The sequence below is a fragment of the Homarus americanus genome, unplaced genomic scaffold, assembly GCF_018991925.1.
Source record: "Homarus americanus isolate GMGI-L3 unplaced genomic scaffold, GMGI_Hamer_2.0 scaffold4060, whole genome shotgun sequence".
Classification (NCBI taxonomy): domain Eukaryota; kingdom Metazoa; phylum Arthropoda; class Malacostraca; order Decapoda; family Nephropidae; genus Homarus; species Homarus americanus.
Window position 1 is genome coordinate 9,805,028 of NW_024746161.1, and position 23,885 is coordinate 9,828,912.

General features: G+C 39.7%; 2 protein-coding genes across 13 annotated transcripts in view; both read right to left on the bottom strand.

The window, feature by feature from the left end:
* LOC121879102 (myoferlin-like) overlaps window positions 1-9,024 on the bottom strand; it is a 32,553-nt gene extending 23,529 nt beyond the window's left edge. For 4 of the 8 annotated variants that reach the window (XM_042385612.1, XM_042385608.1, XM_042385607.1 and 1 more), the window contains exons 1-6: window positions 8,888-9,024; window positions 8,212-8,327; window positions 3,347-3,477; window positions 2,777-2,938; window positions 2,326-2,465; window positions 1,166-1,204 (exon numbers count right to left, since the gene is read on the bottom strand). In XM_042385612.1, coding sequence (XP_042241546.1) covers window positions 1,166-1,204; window positions 2,326-2,465; window positions 2,777-2,938; window positions 3,347-3,477; window positions 8,212-8,327; window positions 8,888-8,895 — 596 coding nt within the window. In that variant the 5' untranslated portion in view covers window positions 8,896-9,024. The remainder of the gene's footprint in view (window positions 1-1,165; window positions 1,205-2,325; window positions 2,466-2,776; window positions 2,939-3,346; window positions 3,478-8,211; window positions 8,328-8,887) is intronic. The other 4 variants (XM_042385613.1, XM_042385611.1, XM_042385610.1 and 1 more) reach the window with 1 other exon arrangement.
* A 2,973-nt stretch (window positions 9,025-11,997) lies between these two features.
* LOC121879104 (myoferlin-like) overlaps window positions 11,998-23,885 on the bottom strand; it is a 43,561-nt gene continuing 31,673 nt past the window's right edge. For 4 of the 5 annotated variants that reach the window (XM_042385614.1, XM_042385618.1, XM_042385617.1 and 1 more), the window contains 15 exons: window positions 23,223-23,326; window positions 22,271-22,465; window positions 21,774-21,824; window positions 20,767-20,863; window positions 19,620-19,793; window positions 19,126-19,342; window positions 17,837-17,913; window positions 17,026-17,243; window positions 16,214-16,398; window positions 15,586-15,697; window positions 14,539-14,663; window positions 13,827-14,012; window positions 13,503-13,661; window positions 12,319-12,455; window positions 11,998-12,152 (listed from right to left, as the gene is read on the bottom strand). In XM_042385614.1, the coding sequence (XP_042241548.1) occupies window positions 13,931-14,012; window positions 14,539-14,663; window positions 15,586-15,697; window positions 16,214-16,398; window positions 17,026-17,243; window positions 17,837-17,913; window positions 19,126-19,342; window positions 19,620-19,793; window positions 20,767-20,863; window positions 21,774-21,824; window positions 22,271-22,465; window positions 23,223-23,326 (1,637 nt within the window). In that variant the 3' untranslated portion in view covers window positions 11,998-12,152; window positions 12,319-12,455; window positions 13,503-13,661; window positions 13,827-13,930. Of the gene's footprint in view, window positions 12,153-12,318; window positions 12,456-13,498; window positions 13,662-13,826; window positions 14,013-14,538; window positions 14,664-15,585; window positions 15,698-16,213; window positions 16,399-17,025; window positions 17,244-17,836; window positions 17,914-19,125; window positions 19,343-19,619; window positions 19,794-20,766; window positions 20,864-21,773; window positions 21,825-22,270; window positions 22,466-23,222; window positions 23,327-23,885 lie in introns of those variants that run through there. The other variant, XM_042385616.1, reaches the window with a different exon arrangement.

Genomic DNA, 23,885 nt, shown 5'->3' on the forward strand with positions numbered 1-23,885 from the left:
AGAAGAGGGAGAGGGATGGTATTCATTATTTGCACGTGTTTTGCAATTAAATGACAGGTAGCGACGTGTCCTACTAATATTACATATTTAAGTAAATATTAGATGTTTTAATTGCCTGTATGTTGGCCTGGCGAGTTAATGCTAGGCATTTACATACCTAGGTATAAAGCTAGATGTCGCATTCTGGACTATATCACAGAAACTGGATTTTAGAAAAAAAACAGCTTTTCCGGCTTTGAGAGTCGTCTCATTACCCAGAAGTCTCTCATTCCCGAAAGTGCTCTGCACTAATTGTTCCGGCTAATGGAGATATCACAAATAAACTAAACACCTTAGTACCCTAGGAAGAAGCACAGCTAACACTAAATTGCGAACAGAAACAACGCCAGTCGTAACAAAGGTCGAAAATCTGAAGCCCCAACACTGACCAAGATTTATTTGAGCCAAAAACAATAAATAAATAAAAGCATAAATTAAAAAAATATATAAAACAAATACAGTACACAAACAGATTAGTGGAATAATAACAGATCTAATCTTAGTCTTTCTTTGTATCAAATAAATCCTTTAGAGAATAATGCTGATAGCAGCAGTATAATCCCATAAACGAAAGCAATATCATAACAGTAGTACCATAAATACAGGCACAGAAAATAAAAAAAGCCACAAATTAACTAAGGAATATAACAAGAAGAAAATCAATAATATAACCCCCACCACAGAAACATTTTTTGCTTAAATATCACAGATTTATGAAGCATTTTGAGAATCATCCAGATGGATAATGAATGAAATCAGTATAATAAGGCTTTCGTTAGTAGTAGATGGTCAGAGGCTGATATCACTGAAGGAGAATCTCAGAGCTCACTATGACATTCATAATTTATAACAGTGAAATTCTTGTCTAAAATGAATGACAATATTATGGCAGCTAGAAACAAATCATTTTCAACATGAACATAATTCAGTTGTACTTCATGAATAAATTAATCAAATGATGACTCCCAGCGTGAGCCCTGAATGTATGTTTGGCCAGTGATCCTCAGGTCCAAGAGGAAACAAGGCAACAGAGAGACATTAAAGGTACACAGACAGGATAGACAGATTTTTTCCACCTAAGTGCCAAAAGTTAGAGACCCGGAAAAACTGCTGGAGGAGAATATACCTTAGGATGAGGGTAGTTTTCTTGCCCTTACGTTTCCTCCTGGAGACAGAGGGGAAATTTATTATAGAATTATCGATCTCATGACTCTGTGATGGAAGAAAATTAAAGGTATTTTACCATGCATTAATGCTGATTTTTTTTCTATGAATATAATGGTAAGAACACGTGTATATTCAGGACCTGGAAGATTGTTATGGGTTTTGTGTCTTTCTTATTTCTCTCTCTTGATATATATGGTGATTAAAAAGTCCAGAACCACAGGAATATTCATTTTTGCAATTCTATTTTACTAATTGTTCAGACTGTGAGCCTCTGACAACCACACACATTTATCAATTCTTCAACTCGGTTACACTGAACGTTTCTTAACACCAATGCATCAACTTCATCACAATGATTTTTAATTCATTCTTTACAATTTCAATAGTGTGTCATCTTGTGTTACAGTATAAATTCCTGCAATCAGAATAAAAAGCTAAAAGCAATGTGTCAATGTTAAGAAATGTTCAACAAAACTTTTGTTCAACACATGTGTCCTTGCTAGTCGCTCACAGTTTGAGTAATTATTATTACAAAATAGAAAAATAAATATTCATAGGATTCAGGATTTTGGAATCATTCTCAGGCTCTTATTCTTCTTCCCTATATCCTTCAGACTCGTCTATCTCTCTATTACTACTATATTTCTCTTTAATCTCTGTCATATCCACAGCAAGGCAAGAGTAATAGCAATCTAGCATTCCTTCATCTAAATCCTTCCCATAACTTTACAAACTTTTCTTGTAATCACACCTTATCTGTTCTAACTCCCCTTTGTCACCTTTGTTCCTCGATAGCAAAAGTAATTTCATGAATACGAACTCCACCATATTCTAAGTACCCTCTCCTATAGTTGACACATCTTCATCCTTGTCACTATCATATACTGTACCAAAACAACTCTGCCTTGCATCCTTCTCCTCACTATGTCATCCAGTCAATAAGAAACACAATTACACTCTGTACACCACTAATTAATGACCCTGAACTTTTAATGTCTTTATTCTTGACTCTTTACCTCCTCTCTAATAATCTCATTCCTCCTCTGCCTGTGACCAAGACTCAAAGGTCCTCCTCATCTCTGCCTCTGCCTCATCCCCTAGTCAGAACCACATACACACCTGGTGGCTCGAGGCTCCACTGTGTACTGATGGAGGTCATTCACAACAGCTGTGGCCACTACAGGCTTATTGCCAAAGGCACGGTGGTCCACCACTCGCAGTGTCAACGGTGGCATATACAACTCCTCTTTAGGGAGTTCCTGCCAAGTAATTTACAATACAATTAAAACTTATATCAGTCAGTAAACTGTAGCTCTAACATCCCTGCCAACAAGAGCCTCACTGAGTACTCAAGGTTCTTTATTAATCTAAAATTTCTTTTGGGTGTTTGAACATGATATATGACTATAAATGACAGACATGGAGCTTACTTAGGTATCAGTTTACTGTATCTCTAATAATAAAATCATCATTGATAAAAAGTACTGTACAGTATTAATTTTATGAACTAAACAAAACTATGCACTATGGAGTAGCTGAATTTCTATTGTTGCACTTGTATGCTACTCACAACATCAAAGACAAGATGTGGTTTGTCAAAGTTGGGATTCAGGCGAAGGTTGGTCATGATGGGGGAGGTAACCCTCTCGCCGCCACACTCGAACTCAATAGATGGCCGGGTGACGGACTGAAGCTCAAATGTGGCCATGTTCCTCACACCCCAGCACAACACCTGGGAGGTAGAGGCAGTGAAGAATCAGTGGGCAGTTGACAATAAAATATACTAAAATAATTAAATGTTACACTGATCTCTGACTCTTCTGTGACCTTGTATTGACCCATATATATAACTACCACTAAATTTAATCCCATAATTCTCCAGATATTGATAAAATTAAATGTGTTGGAAAGAACAGGGGGAAAAAAGAGAAAGGGAAGAAAGAAGAAAAGACGAAGAAAGAACCTGTGGGGAATGCTGAATAATTCACCAGTAGAGAGAGAGGCTAGAGGAGGTTGCATGAGTCTCCCTACTAGATAATGATACACACAAGAAAGTACACAAAGAAAATATTCAATTAACAGATACAATACTGTAATAGGCTGCCATGTAAGAACAAAGGTTATGATTTAGTACACTGACCTCAATTCTAGTGCGCTGCAGGAGAGGCCGCACACCAAAGGGTACCATGTAGTGTTCACCACGAGTGGGAGGCAGCATGGGCAGCTCCTCGCCATCTTTCAGCATTAACTCAAAAGATGCTAAAAGTTCACCTGTAGGTCAAAAGAGAATTTTAGTTACCAGCAATGCACAGATGTCACTTTGATATTATATACAGCTATTACTATAATTAGACACATTAACATGTCTGAATATTCTTATGAATATAACTGGAGCAATTTTCTCCTTTCCCAAGTACAGTGATATCTCAGTTAGCCAGAACAATTGGTGCAGAGCACTTCCGGGAATGAGAGATTTCCTAGTGACGAGACGACTTTCTCAAAGCCGGAAAAAATCCCTCATCCCCGTAATTTTCTGGGTAACAGAAAAATGTTCTCGGAAGTTCCAGAAATTACCCATTATATTATCTCTCAAAACCTGGAAAAATATCCCCCATTCCCGGAATTTTCTGGGTACCTGTACTGGAAAATTTGTCCAGAAATTGCGCCTGATTTTCATCTCTCAAACCCGGAAAAAAATTCCCCCATCCCCGGAATTTTCTGGGTATTGGGAAAATTTTCTCAGAATTTTCTGGAAAATGTGCCCCTCGGAAAATCGTTCCCAAAGCCGGAATTTTCCGGAAAATTCCGGCTTTGTGAACGATTTTCAAAAAAAAATTTTATTCTGGCTATCGTAGAGTTCCGGGTTTGAAGGATTCTGGCTAACGAAGATATTACTGTACTGTACATCCATCTTATCTTGCCAGTTTTCAATATAGCTCAAATAATACATCATATAAAAATACCTCAACTCTCTTAATTTGTTTTTACTGTACTTCATTTTATCCTCTTTGCCACTTGTCAGCTAAACTGGCAATTGGATGGTTGATAAATTCATTTCCACACACTGTTGACAAGTACTGGGCAAGTACAGGGGTCTTGATTATAACTGAACATGTACCAGTGTTTGTCAAGTCTTGTCGTAAAGGAGCTCACACTTAGTGCTGACACAACTGGAGGTTATTACAAGAGTTCACAACTCTTATTCCTAGAAAGTTTGCTCTGACAATTTCTTTTACTTTTATCCTCTTCGCCACTGATCGGGCTTGTTGGCAGCTTGGAGCGTCCGGTCCGCGACTCTTTTCCTTTATATTCTTCACCAAAAGGTCGGCTCGCTAGCCGCCCGGGCGATCGGTCACGTCTCTGTCACGCACTGTTGGCAAATACTGGGCATGCACCGGCTCCTGGATGTACCTGAACCCGCTCCAGTGTTGGTCAAGTCTTCTCTTGAAAGAGCTCACACTCGGTGCCGTCACAACACTCTCTGGTAGATTGTTCCAAGAGTTTAAAACCCTCACTCCGAAAAAGTTTGCCCTCACGGTTTTCCGGACTTGCGGCTTCTTCAATCTTGAGCTGTGACCCCTTGTGGGGCGAGCGTCCGCCAGCTCCAAGTAAGGACACTCAACTGAGTAGTGCCCCCTGAGATGCTTATAAACCTCAACTAGGTCCCCCTTGCCCGTCTGTAGTATAAGCTAGGCAAGTTCAGGCGCTCCAATCTCGCAGGGTAGCTGAGATGCCGAAGTGCAGGCACCAGCTTGGTGGCCCTCCTTTGAACATTTTCAACCAACTGACAGTCCCTAGCATATCTCGGGGACCAGATGGGGTGACAGTACTCCAGATGGGGAAGCACTTCACTCCTGAAGATCGTCACGAGGGACGGACCGTCTAGATATCTGAACGACCTTCTTATAAGACCCAATAATTTATTTGCCTGATTTACCTTCTTCTCACAATGGCCCGAGAACTTCAGCTCATTGTCAACATACACACCTAGGTCCTTCTCACACACAGTCTCAACTAGTACATTTTCTTCATCCCGTTGGGACATATGGTACGCCTCCTTACCGTTGGTACGCCCCAGGTGCATCCTCTTACACTTCGTGACATTGAATCTCAGCAGCCATTCCTTCGACCATTCCTGGAGCCCACAGAGGTCCTTCTGCAGCTCTTCACAGTCCGCATGGTTCTTAATTTCCCGAAATAACTTGGCGTCATCGGCAAACATTTGTATGGAGGAGTGTACAACGTCAGGCATATCATTTATGAAACAAACAAACAACAGCGGGCCCAATACACTACCCTGCGGTACCCCACTTGTTACAGGTACAGATGACGATTTCGTGCCATTAATCACCACACATTGCTTGCGGTCATGTAGAAAATCTTCTATCCACGCTAGGACATTTCCCCGAATTCCGTACCCTTCCAGTTTGATTTTCAGCCTTTCGTGGGGTACACTGTCGAAAGCCTTGGCAAAATCTAGGTAAATATTATCGATATTACCACCCCGTTCTAGAATATGGGTCCAAATATCCAATACCTTGAGCAATTGTGTCAAGCAAGAGCGCCCCGGCATAAAACCGTGTTGGCAATCTTTTCCAAGGTTGTTTCGTAGTAGATGTTCCATCGCTGCATCTCTGATAATACTCTCAAGTACTTTACATATTATGCTGGTCAGGCTCACCGGTCTATAGTTGTTCGTGGAGTGCCTATCGCCCTTCTTGAAGATAGGACTCACATAAGCCACCTTCCATTCACTGGGGACCATTTGTTCATCCAGGCATTTACAAAACAGAATCTTCAGGGGCTCTGCAAACTCGTTGCACAGCTCCCTTAGCACTCTAGGATGCACCATGTCAGGTCCAGGACTCTTATGGACCTTTAGCCTGGACAGTTTATTTCTAATACCCTCTTCTGTGAACACAATGTGGGTCAGTGCTGTGTCGAACCGTCTGTCCTCAAATGCAGGAAGGTTAGTTGCATCCTCTCTTGTGAACACTGAGGAAAAGAAGCTGTTCAATGCCTCAGCTTTATCCTGGTCAGAATCTGCATAACTACCATCTTCAAGCCTCAGGTCTGATACTCCTACTCGCGTTTTCAATTTCGACTTTGCATAGCGGTAAAACGCCTTTGGGTTTGACTTGACCTCGCGTGCAACCAGCCTTTGGAACTCTTTTTCAGCCCTCCTACACTCTATCTTTGCTTGGTTTCTGGCTCTTGCATACATCCTCCTGTCTTGCTCATCGTTTGACCCAACCCACGTCTTGAATTTCTGGGTTTTCTTCTTAATTTTGTCGACCGCCGCATGGTTCATGTGTAGGGATCCCCTCGTATTCCTAGAAGCACTGGGTTTGGTCTTGAGTATATATTTATCGATCAAATGGGTCATTTTACTAGTTATGATATTCAGCGTAGTGTCTGCGTTCTTGTACCTTAATAAGTCAGGCCAGTTGATACCCCTCATCTCTTCCCTCATCCCTTTGTAATTTCCCTTGTAATATTTGCACCTTGGCCTGGCCTTATCTTGAACTAGGTAACAGTTAAATCTGAATGACAACACTGTATAGTGACTGGTGCCAACTGGGGCAAGGTGTTCCAGTTTGGCCACCATACCCTCCTCGTTTGTTATGATGAGGTCAAGTGGCTTGGGTGTTTGCTCCCCTCTGTAATGTGTCGGGTCTCTCACATGTTGGAACAGAAAATTATCTCTCAGAGTTTCTACAAAAAGAGTAGCAGGATTATTCAAGTCATTCAGGGTGGACTCGTTTCTCCAGTCGATGTCGCCATAGTTAAAGTCCCCCATGATAAGGAGGTGGCTGGGGTTGAGCATCGCCGCATTGTTTATTAAGGTTCTTAAGTTCCTTTGATTTAGTGGGCCACAGTTCGGGGATCTGTAGATACACCCGACGATAAGTAAGTCCCCTCCCTTTAATTTAATTTTACACCACTTGGACTCTTCAAAGACATCCTCTCCCTGTACCCTCGCCTGGCTGGCTCTAAGGTCTTGCCTAGCGTAGATAACCACCCCCCTCCTGCAGGATTCTTGAGTTAGGTTCGTAAATGAGTCATATCCAGCAATACTGAACTCACATTCCTCTGGGTCGATTCTCCTGTTCTTGTACAACAGTTCTACAACTCCTACAATATCTGGTTGGTGTACTCTTAGTAGTGTTTCAAACTCCTCCCTCTTATCAAGGAACGTGCCAGTATTAGTGTACATGACATTCAAGCCAGAATTTGTTCTCGGTAACGTCTCTGCTCTTGGTAATAAACCCGCTCCACCCACATTCTCAGAAGCTGCAGCATTTGCTAAGTACACTGTATTTTGCAGGGTGTGGTTAAAAATGTCATTGTTTACACGGCGCTCGTTCCCTCCTGTCCAGTAGGCTGAGCTGGTGCCGCCTCCCGGGTGGGGGGTTGAGTGGGTGGAGGGTGCACTGCTGCCCCCTGGCCCTGTGTCGGCACACTTGTTTCCACTACCCTCCCCTAATTATAACCATGTGCACCTGTCCCGTTCCTTCTCGACTCCACTCCCTCCTCTGCTTCAAGTCCAGCAGGGCTTCTTGTGCTGTTCTCTGCACTGATGACACACTCTTCTGATTGATATACGATGAATGTGAACTGTCGGCAGTTTTGTAGATCTCAGTAATAAAGAAGATTTGTAGTACTCTGAGTGAGGTAGTCACACCACACCTTGAAAAGTCTTACAAGAGATGGACCACCTAAGTGTGTGTAGGATCACTGTAATACTAATAGAGTATTAGTTTATCAGCAATATTCATCTTCTTCTCACTTATCTGAAAACTTCTTCCTTTGTCAAAATAAAAACTCAAGTCTTTCTCACATGTAGCCTCAGTTAAGAATATGCCAGGACACTTTAAAAATAATTAACCATATAGAGTATTGAGATGGTACATTTTATCCCCAGAATAGCCACTGCTGCTTAATAAAATATCCATAGCAATATAAAGAACTGCCACAACAAATAAGATGGATTCAGAATCCTACCCTGCTTGTCTTCTCCCCGGCAGAGGATACCACTGAAGAGCTTGAGGCTGGTAGCCCTCTGATGCCTCAACAACTGATGGAGAACAGAACACACGACCCAGGAATTCTGGGGCACCCTGGAAAAAAGAGGATAGATGTGAAGCCTTTAAGTCCAGGAAAAACCTAAAATAGACAATAATACTCCACTGAGCACATGAAACTGCTTTAAATGCAAGAGACCAGCCTTGAATTTATCTTAAACCATCAAGACATTTTTTCATCTTGTCAAACAAATATGAATGTGTATTTTTTCTACTTTAACTTAGTAGGAAGGTAATTTTGGTAGTCTAACAAAACAATCTAATATTTACTCCATGAAAGACCAAGATGTGCATAAGTTGCACTGTTTTCTCTCAATCTAAAATGCTTTTCAACTTATGCTGTTCCTTGATATCAACCTTTTAATTTTTTCTTTCTTAAGTCACACATCTTTGGACTCATCCTGAAGCCCAAGACACCACCCAATCGCTCTCTCTTAGTTCAGTGTAACCCTCTCAAGGTCAACCTGTATCCCTCTCACAAATTATTGTATACCCTTCTTCTAAGTCAACCAGTATCCTCTCACTGCAGATAGTGGTTCTCTTAAGAATGCTCTGTTGACATATGACTCAATCATGTGTACCTTGTGATAACTTACCCTGGCATCCCAGTCTAACACCTCGATGACAATGTCTGGGGCCTGAGTTCGTGTTGTTGCAAGAGGACCTGTTAATTCTATGTCATCAAAGATCAATGTCTGGTCCCAGGCTGGGCAGAGGGTGGCTGACTGTCGACGTGTCTGCTGTGTCCCATTGCAGAAGCTTACTACTGCATACGGGTCTGTAGGGAAAAGAAAGTAAGGGACTTGGGTGAGAAAGTGAGAAGAAAACTGAGGAGATTTTATGAGACTAAAACATTAAGGAACCTCTACCATATAATTCACATGAAAAAAATATTGGGAGATTTAGATGAAACATGTTCTTACATTGTAATATTGGGAATGACATTACATATTATTATATTCACACTTAACAGTTATTTTTTAACAGTATGTACTCTATAGGCCACCTGAACCCACCTGAGAGCCCAGTCTTATCCCCAGCTGGCAGGTCCCTCGCCTGGTAGATGTGAGCCCGTAGTTGATACTTGTGACGCTCAGCACTGACTGCATACATCCTTGGGCAGGTCAGCTGGGTGATCTCCTCGTTCCCTATACGATATAGAACCCACCAGGTGTACAGGATGTATACATATATATACTGTAGTTCTTTTACATTGTATAAATAATGAAAAAATATTAAAAAGCACTTTATAAATACATAAATAAAACTAAAAATTTAACTGAATACATAAGAGAAATGAAAGTTCTGTACAGTAGTATATAAAATCCATCATTTTACCTTTCATTATTTAATGATAAAAATCAAGATAAAGAACCCAAATAAAATAGAGTGAATATAAAAGAGAACTAACTTAACAGAAATGGCTGATATTTAAACTGACAAGTAAATAATTCAAATCTCAATCTGTAGATAATTAACTCACCCTTTCCAGCCTTGATACAAAGCCTGGGGGTGGGTGGCAGACCAGGTTGAGAAGGCACCAGGCGTCTTCTCCACCGCCTCCGCCGCACCATGTCTATCTTCCCCAAGGCATGGAACTGTAGCCGGAACAGGGGTGCATACTCCCACCCGTCTACTGGAAGAGTCTCCACCTGTAGGGGAGGAGGGCTGAGTATTCTTTATAGTGGAAACATATTTTTTCAGATTTCGTTTTATTTTTCTACTTACCTCTTACCTCTTTTTTCACCCATATGCTACTACCTCTCACTCAGTGGGGTTTTTTCCTATTACTCTCCCAAATATTATATCGCCATTCCTCTTTACATCTTTCATTTTTCCCATCTGCCTCCCCATTCCTTCCTTCTTTCCTCTCTCTTTTACTTTAGTTCCAGCATGTACACCAGATGACTCTAGTACCTTAAATATACCTCCTCTACCCACTGCACTAGTAAACATCCTTACCATATACCTCGTCCTCTCTCTCTCTCTCTCCATCACTCTTACCTTCTCCACCTTTTCCACCAGATGGCGCTCTCGGATCCATCTCCTGCGTCTGCTCACGTGGTAGATCTTCTCCTGAGGTGACCACCCCATCAGCCTCGCCTCCACTGTGTACTCCCAGCCCTCACCGTCCACTGCTCGCTGAAGGTCGTACTGTTTACAAACAGGAAGCAAAGATAAATCTCACTTGAGTTGGTGCAACTTACTCTCAACAAACTTTTTACAATAATCTCTAAATGTTTCTTAAAAAACTCATACTTCCCCCATCCATATTTTAAGGTATATCTCACTACAGTACATCTAGCTTTAAATACTTTACTTCTTTGCTTTTTCTGACATTCAAATATTTTTCATAGATAATGTAAACATTTTCCACCACTAAGTTCTCTTATGTTAATTTAAAGATAAATGTCACTTTTGTATTACAAAGTTCTATGTAAATTGGTTAAGCAGGTGAAATGAGCCTTGTTGGAATAATTCTATCTTTTCATTCCTTTACTTCTTTCAGTTTGCAGTATATTCCTTAATGGATCAGCAAATCTAAAAAGCTATAATACAGTACAGTATAGGTATACAGTGCTGTAATTTTCTAATCAGCTGAAGATAATTTAGCTGCTATCACAGATTACTCGTATGAGTAATTTGTTAACTATAAATGTAATGAAAATTCAGTTTTTATGTACAGAATAGTAGCAATTATTAATACAGTAACAATTAAATACATGTTGGCAACCAAAATGACCAAAAATTTATAATATCATGGGATAACATTAAAAACTAGATATATTTTGTCTCAATATCATTGAGAATCACAATTTAGATGTACTGTACTTTTCTTCTTAAATTTTATGTCACCTCAACCTCCATTTACTCCACTCCAACAATGTTTTTCTTACACATAGATGACACTATTGTAACAATACTCTCCTCTCCAGTTGTTCTACAGAGGCATTCCGCTTTGTTGTACTAAGCTTTTAGAGGCACTCACCGTCCACACATCCCGCCAAGCCCAGCCACTGGCAAGTGTAATCTCATCACGCTTGGGGGATGGATCACCCCTTATATCGGTCCAGGTGTTAGGGACAGGGATCCAGGTGCCGCCAGGGACCCGAGATCTGCTGCTCAAACACCTCCTCCGTGAACAACTGTCTTCCCTCATCAGCGGTGAACTTCAAACTGAAGGATATCATGAAGCTTTAAACTGATGAACAGATGACAAGTTTTTCAGTACTCAGAGATGTTCTATGTGACAAATAAATACTGAACCATACGCTACATGTGGAATTAATCAATCACCTATTGTTACTTCAGATGTTTCCTTGGAGTACAGTACATACAGGTATATGCATGAACAAAAATGTGTGTTATACCTTTTTATATGAATTTCTTACACAACTTTTTACAAGTCAGTTATATGTGTTTAAACATTATAAGTCTATGGTTACCATGAAGTAGCTGTCACCAAAGTTTTATATCAAAGTGTTAATATATGACATAGTCATTTGTGTATCAGTCCCCTACTTGTTAAACTGTAAACCAACCTGTATAGTATTGTTTCTACTTCGTTTATCTATATCAATGGGTAAGACTCACCTGATCAGGTGATTAGCTATTGGAATATTTTCCTCTAGCACAAGGTCACATGAAAATCTTGTGTCATTGATACAAAGTGTTCACCTCAGAGGGACTCTCCACTACCCTGGGTTCAGGATCAATAAACCAATCTCCCTGAAAATTCCAGCCCTCAGGAGCAGAGAAAGTCTCCCGGGAAAGGCTCAGTCGACCGTCAGCATCAGAGAATTTGGCAGTCATCAGCAGTCCGCTGTCAGTCCACTTACCAGTACCAGGTACAGACATCACCTGGAAAACAAAGTTGATAGTAATTCTTTTAATGTCTTTCATTACCTAACCTAACCTATTACTTGCCAACTGTAATTAATAGAGAAATAACCGACCAACTAGTAAGCTGACAAGATGCCAAGAAGATGAAGTAGAGTAAATTCTGGTAGGTCACATCCACCCTTACCTGGTTTTCATAGGACTCAGCATAGACAGAAAGTTGAACATCTTCGTGAGCATCCCACCAGGCACGCGTGTCCTCCTCACGTCCCAGCCACACAGATGCACGCACCACTCCACCAATACCCCATTGGTTATTTTCATCTGAGGACAACCACAACTTAAAATTTAACATAAATAACATAAACATACAGAGCTTTATATGGATGAGTGCTATTACTATAAGCAGTACAGTACTGTTTATTGTCATAGCATAGAAATGCATAATAATTTCAAACAATGTAACTAATTAGTTTAAGACATATAGTACCGGGACTTTTTGTTTTACATAATCACACACGATCAAAATTAGATGAGGTCAGGTTAGGTTCAGCTGAATTCTTTTAAGTTACATAATTCGGTTAGTACTGATGCTATTCATTTATAAGTTTTATTATGATTCTCTACAAGATTTTTCCAATATACAGAAGTTAAAGTACTTGAAAAATTATAAATAACACATCAAAGTACTGTACTGTACTGAATTTTAGCTTGCACCACAAGCTTATTGTAATGGAGATTAAACATGTTACTTGAGGGTAATATTACACACACGAATACTGTGGATGAATATATTTAATGTGGGTAACTAAATTCCTACTACTGTATTACGGTCCTCTATCTTACTTGAGGGCTTAGATCACTCATTAAGAAAGGCTTGTAGTAAGGGTTTCACATTTGTATGGACTTCTAACACTGATATATCAAACAGTTTAAGATCCTAGAATAGTTAATTGTACAGAAGAGTCTAAGCTCATTCATTATACATTGTTATTACACTGAAATAAAACACCTTCATAGTTTTACTTGGGATTATTTATACCTCCAGATAATTCAATACACAGCATATATATACAGTGATGAAGAAGCATTCAGTAAAAATGCTGAGGTTGCTCTATCTAGTACAGGAGTATTATTCTTTCAGTAGGAAATGAAAACTAACAAGCTATGGGTACATAAACAAAGGTTATATACATATACCTGTATACAGTACAGTATATATATTATTTGTTAATAAGTAACTTAATCTCCTACAACACAAGAGATAGTTCTAGCTATGGCTAAGGCAAGGTAAGCAATACACTGACCTTAAACAAACCCAAAAAATTCTGATAAACAAAATAAGTGATAAATATGATGATACTGACTCACCTGCATGCTTCAATGTGTAGGTGTGGAACTTGCCAGCCAGTGCACCATGAGAGGAAGGTTCATGGGAGAACAGGATGGAGTGGGCAGGAATTGCATATATGACAGACGTCTGGTGCCACTCATTAACCACAGGAAGACATCAGGAACACTGCTCTGGGGCTAAACCAAGACCATAGTAAGGAAATTACTGTACAGAACATTAACTGTAAACTTCAACAATAAAATGTTGGTGTTTGTTTTGTTGTTTTAAGAAAATTTTAAATAAGAATCACTAATGTTGGAAAGTATTAAATTATGGATGCCAAGCCATCAGCAGCTACTAACCTCTTGGGCCAAGGCCTCCAGAGTGTCCAAGGCAGATTCTAGTTCCACAACAACCTGCTGAGGGTTTGCATTTTCCACTGATTTCATGTTCTCTGCCAGCCGGTTCAGCTCCATACGACGGCCCTCAGGTGACGGTCTAGAGATGTCTCAACATGACGGACTGGATTCACTTCAGGCAGCTCCATGCTATGGGCAATACAGGGGTACTGTATACAGAGTGAAATAGTATAAAATGATTCTAAAAGACACACACATATATATATATATATATATATATATATATATATATATATATATATATATATATATATATATATATATATATATATATATATATATATATATATATATATATATATATATATATATATATATATATATATATATATATATATATATATATATATATATATATATATATATATATATATATATATATATATATATATATATATATATATATATATATATATATTCAGAGACAATTTGGAAATTAAGAGGACATGAAAAAATTAAGTGAAACATATGGATCAACATAGCGATGAGGTATCCTTGAAGACATTTCACATTTAACCGTGGCATTAAAGAAAAACTGTACTGATTATAACAATGAGACATGGCAGAAAATTGTAAAAGGATGAAAGATAGAAGGACTGAGATATATAATAAGTGATACGGTACTGAAAACAGCGGCACATGATGCCTAACTTACCTGCAGGCAACCACCAATTTTGACAAGGCATCTTGCACAGTATCTTGTACCTCCTTGTCTTCCTCCTGATTTTGACGACATCCTCGCAGCAGAGACTGTAACTTCTGAAGGTCCTTCTTCAAGGTCTGCAGAACAAGGGTCAATGATGTGAGATTTTCTACAAAAGATCAATATAGGAAATAAGAAAGCAAGGTGTAAGAGGAGATACTGTACTGTAATATGCAATTTACTTATGTCCATGCAGCTCTCAGAGGTATAAAGATCCTGAGGCACTTGATGTTCCAACTATCCCTGAACCTCTCAAATTCATCATTCACAATTCAATATTTTGGGATGATTTGATACTTTAACTTTACATGTACTTTTACAGTATTAATAATTTAATACAATAAAGAATTCATAAAATAACTGTTCAGAATTACTGTTATACCACATATGCATTACACAAACTATTTCATACACCTGTACATGAAGGGTGGTACTGAATTGGGTGTCTCGCAGTCAGAAAAATTACACAGTTTGCTGCCCAGGCAATGGAGAGTGAAGGAATTGTACCCTTTTATTTTCAAGTAAGTTTTTTGTTTTCTGAATGATGAACTAAATTATTTGCTTTTTCAAAAATAAGAATATAGTTGGTTCGAGTACAGAATAGAATGTGTATATATAGAGTGGAGTATGAAGATTTAATGGCAGAAAGTTGATAAGGGCAGTACAGTAGTGACCAATACAACATGGAATCTGGTCTCATACTGGATACAATGAAGCTTGGATGTCCAATGTGTCCAAGAAATATTTTAACAATTTCAAAATAAACATTAGTCCTATTTTGTGAGGCAAGTTGTAAAAAATCCAAATAGTGAGGTACCCTGTAATTTCAAATTTCGCATTTGGATAGTTGGATATTCTGCGATAATTTGAATGAACCAGAGCCATGAGAGTATCAAATGAGTGTACAGTACGGTACTTCACAGCCCATGGACATGTAATGAACAGAAAAAGTATTTCACTCTCAAAAAGAATTTTTCAAACCTTCCTTAAAGTAATTACCATAATGATAGATGTAATGTGGTTGACACAGTGGAGGCGATGGGTCACATCCTCGAAGTCACAGTGGACTGTCACGAAAGGCTCAACACCTGACCATGGCAGGAAATAGTACCTGTTAGGAATGAGACAAACTTACTAAGAGTAATACTGAGAGCCTTCAGCACTATCTCAAACATTACTGTAGAGCTTAAAACAATATCAACTGTATCATTATTACAGGAAACTTTTGTTACTGTACAGGCTGATGCAGATCTCAAAGAATCTCTGAATTTACCATCATATAGAGGTAAGAAAGACTTCACACAATAACTGACATAATACTGAGTGTAGAGTATTTTACACTACACGTATAAGGAGGATCATGCAACAATTATAGGCACGTGTAAATTAGCAATATACTCTACTGTACTACTGTACATCACATATAGATCATACAGCCTCCTTAAAATATGGAACATCATTACACATTCAGCAATATCTGGTGTCACATCATATGGAGACAAATCTGACGTGTTCCTTCATTAGCAACAACTAATTCATCAATATACATGAAAGGTAAGTCTATCTGGGAGAATATATGGCAAGTAAAAAAACAAGACACGTAAAAAGAGTGTCCAGGAACACTCACTTGCAGCCATCAAAGACCGGGTTGGATGGGTGTGTGGAGGAGGGTGAAGGAAGCATCGAACTCTCTAGCTTGTTGCCAAAGTTACCCATAGAGACCTCCAACTCTAGTGGTTTCCCAGCAGCTTCCAAAAGCCAGACATGGCTAAGCTGGCACTTGAGAATAAACTTACGGGTGCCACGATACCTCTGAGGAGACAAACACAGAGAGTGTTATGGAGTTACAAAGTGTTTGGTCTGAAAAAAAGGTTCATGACTACTCTGTATATCTATAAGAAGCTTTAAACAATGAGCTGTAGATGTGAGTGGGCCGGTGTGTATTTCATCTCGGCACATTATAATATTCATATCATTACCCTGATCGTCTTGCATAACTCTATATTCACCCTGACCCTCCCTGAATACACAACACTCACCTGACCTCTGACCCTGACCTCCTGATTGCACAACACTCACCCTGACCCTCCCTGATTACACAACACTCACGACCCCTGATTACACAACACTATCCTGCCTCCTGATTAACACTACCTGACCTCCTGATTACACAACACCCCCCTGACCTCCCTAATACACAACCACCTGACCTCCCGATGCACAACACTCATCCTGACCTCCCTGATTACACAACACTATCCTGACCCTCCCTGAATACACAACACTCACCCTGACCCTCCCTGATTGCACAACACTCACCCTGACCCTCCCTGATTACACAACACTCACCCTGACTATCCCTGATGTCTCTGTAAATGTTTTAATCCCAGTGACCTTCACCAACCAAACATGTGACCCCACTCATACAAAACTCCTTACCATCACTCTCCTGAATTCATCATTGTCAATAGCTGTGGTCGGGGAGGGTGGGTATGATCCGACCTGTGTGTGCAGAGCCATAAGAACTCTCCCTCGGTAGGCACATCCCTCCTCGTTGCCTTTGTTCATCTCCTCCGTACCCCCACTATCCAGGAGCTCCCACTCACGTCTTGCCCCGTACACACTCACCCACGTTGGACCAAAGGTTGGGAGGTAACCTGGGGATTATACAAGAGACGTATTGCACTAAAGAAGGACACGAATGGTCATATTAGGGTTCTCCACTCCAACCATTTTAAGTATAATTTTATCAATGTTCCCAGATTTTGCATCTCTCTGGGGAGCACATATTCTTTATACGTGCATTCTAAATCTATTTTGAGTTTATGGCATTATTCTCAAGATCTCTGGATTCTTGCTTAATGCCCAGTTCTTTCTTTTGCTCAAACAGTATTTGTTGGTTCTCCCTGACACACTGCCCACAAGCAAGGTAGGCAATGTAGTGAGGCCTGTGTGTGACAATAATCCAACAAGAACACCCAAAAATATTTAAGTGTGTCTATCCATTGTAGTTCTATGGCAAGAACTGATTATCTATAGTACATAAGCAATACAAGGCAACAAGAGTACACAAAGTATACCAGGATAAATATAGAGGAGATCTATAGAACTATACATAATAATAATCAGTTTTGTTTACTTGTTCAGGGCAATATATGAAAACAGAGAGAAAGATCGAGAAACTTTGGAAGAGAAAATTAATAAGGCTACAAAGAAAGACAGACGGAGAGACAGAATCAAAGGCACTGACCATCTTCACCAGGAGCTGAAATAGCTGACACAGGGATGGTAGCTGTTCCAATGGTGTCATCATTACCCACACGGTCCCTGTAATAGGTCAACAATATACATCCTGGAATCATAAAGACATTGATTTCCGTAGAGTCATGAATTCCTGACCTTGCTTCTGACTCCTAGTGTCTGTTTGAACCAAATACTGCAGTGTATAGTTCAATGAAACTACTATTTCTGTAAAAAAAATATATATATATTGATTACAAGTAGGCGGATAATCTATGATTACCTCAGAGAGAAGCGTTCCTGCCTTGCTATCAATGTAACTTTAGCGAAAAATAGAATGATCTGTGATGGTTATGAGTCCACTTCAACAGGTGATGATGATGAGTATTCCTGTACAGGCATTTATATTCCTAATGCTGTCCCTTTATCACTGTGCTTAAACAATATTGTTGCATACATAGCTGGTTTTGTACTACAGGTACTGTATTTAGATGAAGTAAATTTCTGCACTGTAAAGTTTGCAGCACAGTGCTGTATTAATAGCTTCTACTGAAAGACTGACGCATTCATTGATAAAATTAAAATCAAGGCGTTGCCTATTTTTCCATCCGAGGATGTGATTAACATATGTGGTGATCGTAATTATCCTTTACACTCCTATCAATGATGAATTTGCATGAGAATCAGGAGTTTAATCTATAAACTTTCACTTGTTTATACTTGGTCTTAGGTAAGTGAATTCTTTATCATAGTTGTACACAGTGGCAGACTGGCCCACCAGGATACCGGGAAATTTCCCGGTGGACCCCAAAGTGATGGTCCATCACTTTGGAAATAACGGAAAAAAGAATAAAAGATATACGAGGTTAATGAGATATTAACTCAATCAGCCCTAATGCGACTTTTATTTGATTCCTTTGACTACGTTTTGGGATTAAGTGGGCCCTTTTGGACCCTTTAGAGTGGGCCCTTTTACAAGTTTTCCCGGTAGAAATTTTTGACCCAGTCCGCCACTGGTTGTACAACATCACATCAGTCTTTGGCCACAATTAATTTTACTTAATATTTTACATTGGGTTAAGAATATGCTTACTTTACCCTACCGTAGATATCAATATAAGTATTACATAGCTTCTGTAAACATAAATTAAGGTTAAGCTGTTACTAATACCAGACAAATGACTGTCACCTTGAGTAATTGACAACCTAATACACTACTGTACAGGTACAGTATTGGAGTAAACTACAGGTATACAGTGCAAGCTTCTTAGAATAGAAAGATACAAAGAACCAACATACCAGTCCTTCATTGTGATCTTGATAACATTGCACATGGAGGGGAAGAGGAAGCCCATGTGGAGGTTTTGGCGAAACTCTGGATTCTCGTTGGTGTAAAGTATCTTAGTCTGGACCTCTCGACCGGCATAGCTAGCCATTAGGTAGGGATCCACCAGTTCTTTGGAGGCTTTTCCCACCCCTAGCATCTCCTTCAAGGTCTGCATTGTCCCAGCATCCACTGAGGGGAAAAGGAATACATTAAACAAACTTTTACTAGACCTTTTATGTCAACATACAATTATATTTTAATGTTCACTTATTCATTCATTTTATAAAATATATAATTTACTAGATCTAATATACTGTACCTAACATCTAACCCGATATAACCAAAAGATGATTTAAATATGCCAGCAAAGTCATCATTTATATTGATTATATCTGCAAAAAAGGTTTATGAGCAATTTAATCCTCAAAACTGTCCATATTCTATGCTGAAATACTAAAAGGCTTACTCCTCGGGAGGTTCTGGGCACAGTAGATAGAGAGTACGAAGGTGGCAGGCTGAAGGTGGACCCCAGCTGACCACAGTAAGTTGGCCTCCACATCATCCAGTTCACTCTGACGTGCTGTTAAGTCTGGACACACATCCCCAGGTCCTAGTACAGCCACACTCACCTTCAAGTACCCTGTGGATAATAAAATAAAAGTTTAGTGAAAGGTTCATGCATTTTGTTTTACCTTTGCCATCTGTCTCCTGTTATGGCATACAGTACAGTACAGTACATGGAATAATGAGCCCATTCTAAAGAGTATCCTACAGGTATACTCACAGTACATTAACACAACCTTGCCGCAATGCCAGTTGGTCAATGGTGTCTAACATTTCTGAGGTAGCCTGCCTGGAGGTTTAAAAATTTTCAATGAAAATGACCATTGTTGACCTATTTAGCAGTCCCATCTTCAAAAAATGTGCTACAGGAAGGCTAACGAATTACAACTACAGAAACAACATTTTATTTTTTATTTTTTTTTGGGTGGGGGGGGGAGCACTAAGAAACATTAAAACACAATACTTGTTTATCTAAATCAACTACAGTATGACTCAGACCAGACTGAACAATACTGTACTGTCTAGCTCATAAGAACCAGGCCAAGTTGCCACCTATGGATACAGAAAAAGAAATTGTTCTTAATGAAATCTATAATATTATTCTTAGGGAAATATTGTAGTATGTGACTTTTATTTTTATGAAGAAATCTTGTAACCTGTACTAAACCTTTGAAAAATACTGTACAGTGTATATTTTTGGTGTAAGTGCTGTACTGGGTGGTCACCTAATAAGGTTGGCATAAACAATACAGTACAGTGTACTTCAAGATTTAAATAAATACTGTACTGCCAATCTGGTCTGTCTTTACAGAAATGTACAGTAGTATTAACATTTTTTAAACATTTATACTGTACTAAGATTTCAATAAATGCTACAGTAGGTTAAGGTGCCGGAATGGTGTACCTTGTACAGGTACAGTAGGTTAAGGTGCTTACATGGTGTACCTTGTACAGTGGGTTAAGGTGCTTACAGGGCGTACCTTGTACAGTGGGTCAAGGTGCTGGCATGGTCTACTTTGTATAATGGGCGAGGAGTAAACATAACATACCTTGTACCGTGGGTGTAGGTTCGTCAGGGTTGGCCAGCACCAGCCAGCGGTTAACTATGGCATGTTCGGCCTGGTCATACACCATCCCAACCTCACACTGAAGGACACAGGGTAAAGTACAGTATTATCTAGTTACCAAAAGCAACATAGAGTAAATTATAATCATTTATAATTCTTATGGGCTACTGCATGTAACTGTTACCTATAAATTTACTGTATTTGTATAAATGAAAGTGGGTCCCATACACATGACTGCCCATTAGTTACAGCACACTTAAACTAATTGGGATAGGGATTACATAAGGCCCACATGTTCAAATTTACACATAAAAGCTGACATATTATGTGGGTGTGGAAATTATTAAGTCTATTGCCACGTTGAATTCGTGATTTGTGATTAATGCATTTTTGTAACTAACCATGGGGATGGGGAGCATTATGGCACCTTCGAATGCGCTGATGGTGGGCTTCTATAATACTGTACAGTTCCCGTGGTTTTAGCTATAAACATAGGCCAACTGGACTGGAAGGCAGAGCTACCGACACCACCTTGTCAAGTACAAGTACAGTACTCAAGAAATGACATCTCAGTTGTTTTTATTACGTTAACATTCAAGTTTATATCAACGTAACTACGACTCAGCATGGGCAGAGCCTCAATAGTACTTTATAAAGGACTTGTAAATCCTTTTTGTGAAAATTCAACCAAGTATCTGACAGTTCTGTTGAGAAAGGTTGATTACACATGAATGGTATTGAGGGGAGGTAAGACTCCTGGAACAAAACTTCATTTCATTTTATCTAACGTCATTAATGTTTTTGTCAGTGGGGCCCACAAGTTCACATTTAGAGTGATCAGCTGATGGTGTACTGTATTACATGATTCATTTTTTTATTTACACAGATGAGATGAGTCGTGTGTTGCCATCTTGACTGTGGTTAGAATGGGACGTTGGTGGATTACAAGGAACCTAGCTGTTAATTACCATTTGGTCCGTTTAAATTACCTTGAAGGCACCGATGATGGTGCTGCCACGGATACCACTGGAGTTGCACACCTAGAAAGATAACAGCACTGTTATATAATGCCTGCAACAATAACAACTACAACTTACCTTATTATTCATTTATTATAACGTAATTATAATGCAAACCTCATGTTGCATATTAATCTAAGCATGGCCAAAAGGTCAGATTCCTGGCCCCTATATTGATGAACTGGCCAGGCTAGAGCTCATACTGTACAGAACACACACACTTCTATGCGCCCTTAGGAAGTCTCCAAATATAGTTTTCCCTATAGATAACTGTGCACTGTACATATAGCTTGCAACGATTAACATAATCACAGCTGTGTCAGAAATCCCAGCCACTTAAAATTATCTTACCTAGACAGACACACAGAACATTACTTTTCCTACAAAGGGTAAGAACCAATAATAACATTTAATAACTGACAGGAACATGAACAATGGCAATGGTTAGATATTCTGTTGTAGCAAACCTTAAATTGAATAAAATCCTCCATGAGTTCAGATGGAAGAGTTTCAACTTGGAAGAAGAAGATCTCGTCGAACCAGGGAGTGGAGGTACCCTTGTGAACCCGTGTCTGACGCGTCTCACCTACCACCAGGACCTGACACACGGGCTTCATGTTACTCCCCAGCAGCTGACGACCCTCCACCACCCGCACCCGTACCTGCAGAACACAATACACTTACAGTACTTATAAAGATAGGTGAAAAGGTGACATAACTTTTTTCTATGAAGCCCTGAACACATTGATGAGTTTTAATCTTACAAACTGCTCATGCATGATATAAAAGCTGTGAAGAAATACACGTCCTTACCACAAGTTGACATCACAGCGGTTAGGAAAAATTTACAATGTGCGTGAAGTGAAGTGGCGTGTGTGAAACAGTGGGGCGAGATTGGCAGTACGAGGTAAACAACACTGATTTGTAGGCAGTATGAGGTACAGGACACTTGTTTTATTATGTTATGACTATTTACAATTGACCATTTACAGCCCCCAGCAACTGATCACGAATCTACTGATGGTCAAAACCCTTACAACACTTGCACTTGGGGATTTTGAGGTAGAAACACCTGGTGAAGCACGTGAAGTCCTGGGAAAATCAAGTCCTTTAGCATTCTCTACATCACAAAAGCTGAAAAGCTACCGAGAATGGAGAGTGAGAAGCTCGTTGTTCGTACGTGTGACGGTGAGATCTAGTGAAAAATAAATGCCTACTTGACAACATAATCTAGTCAGGCTCGCGTCAAAGACTATATACGAAAGATAGGAAAGTGGACCGAAATACTGTGCTCATTAGGTACAGAGTTAGGACGCTTGACACACCGAGGATAGTCAATTAGTCATGCAAGTGAATTGGAACCAAGGTGAAACTTTCTCACCCACCTGGAACTTCCTCACTCATTTAAAACTTTCTTACCTGAAACTTCGTCTTGGCATTGGAGAGCATATCCCTGTTCCTCTGTTGAGGCATCTTGGGCATTGTGACACCCTCTACCCCAACGTCTGGCATGGGGCTAATGCCTGGGTGAAGAAAATTATCAATGAAATGTGAGTGTTGGGACGTAGTTAAGAGGTGAAAGATAGTTAGTTGGGAGGTAATTAAGTGTTCAGAAATGAGAGAGGATTTGTATGGCTAGTGAGAGATGAGGGAGAGTTTGTATGGCTAGTGAGAGATGAGGGAGCGTTTGTATGGCTAGTGAGAGATGAGGGAGCGTTTGTATGGCTAGTGAGAGATGAGGAGAGTTTGTATGGCTAGTGAGAGACGAGGGAGAGTTTTATGGCTAGTGAGAGACGAGGGAGAGCTGAGGAGTATGGCTAGTGAGAGATGAGGGAGAGTTTGTATGGCTAGTGAGAGATGAGGGAGAGTATGGCTAGTGAGAGATATGGCTAGTGAGAGATGAGGGAGAGTTTGTATGGCTAGTGAGAGATGAGGAGAGTATGGCTAGTGAGATGAGGGAGAGTTTGTATGGCTAGTGAGAGATGAGGGAGAGTTTGTATGGCTAGTGAGAGATGAGGGAGCGTTTGTATGGCTAGTGAGAGATGAGGGAGAGTTTGTATATGGCTAGTGAGAGATGAGGGA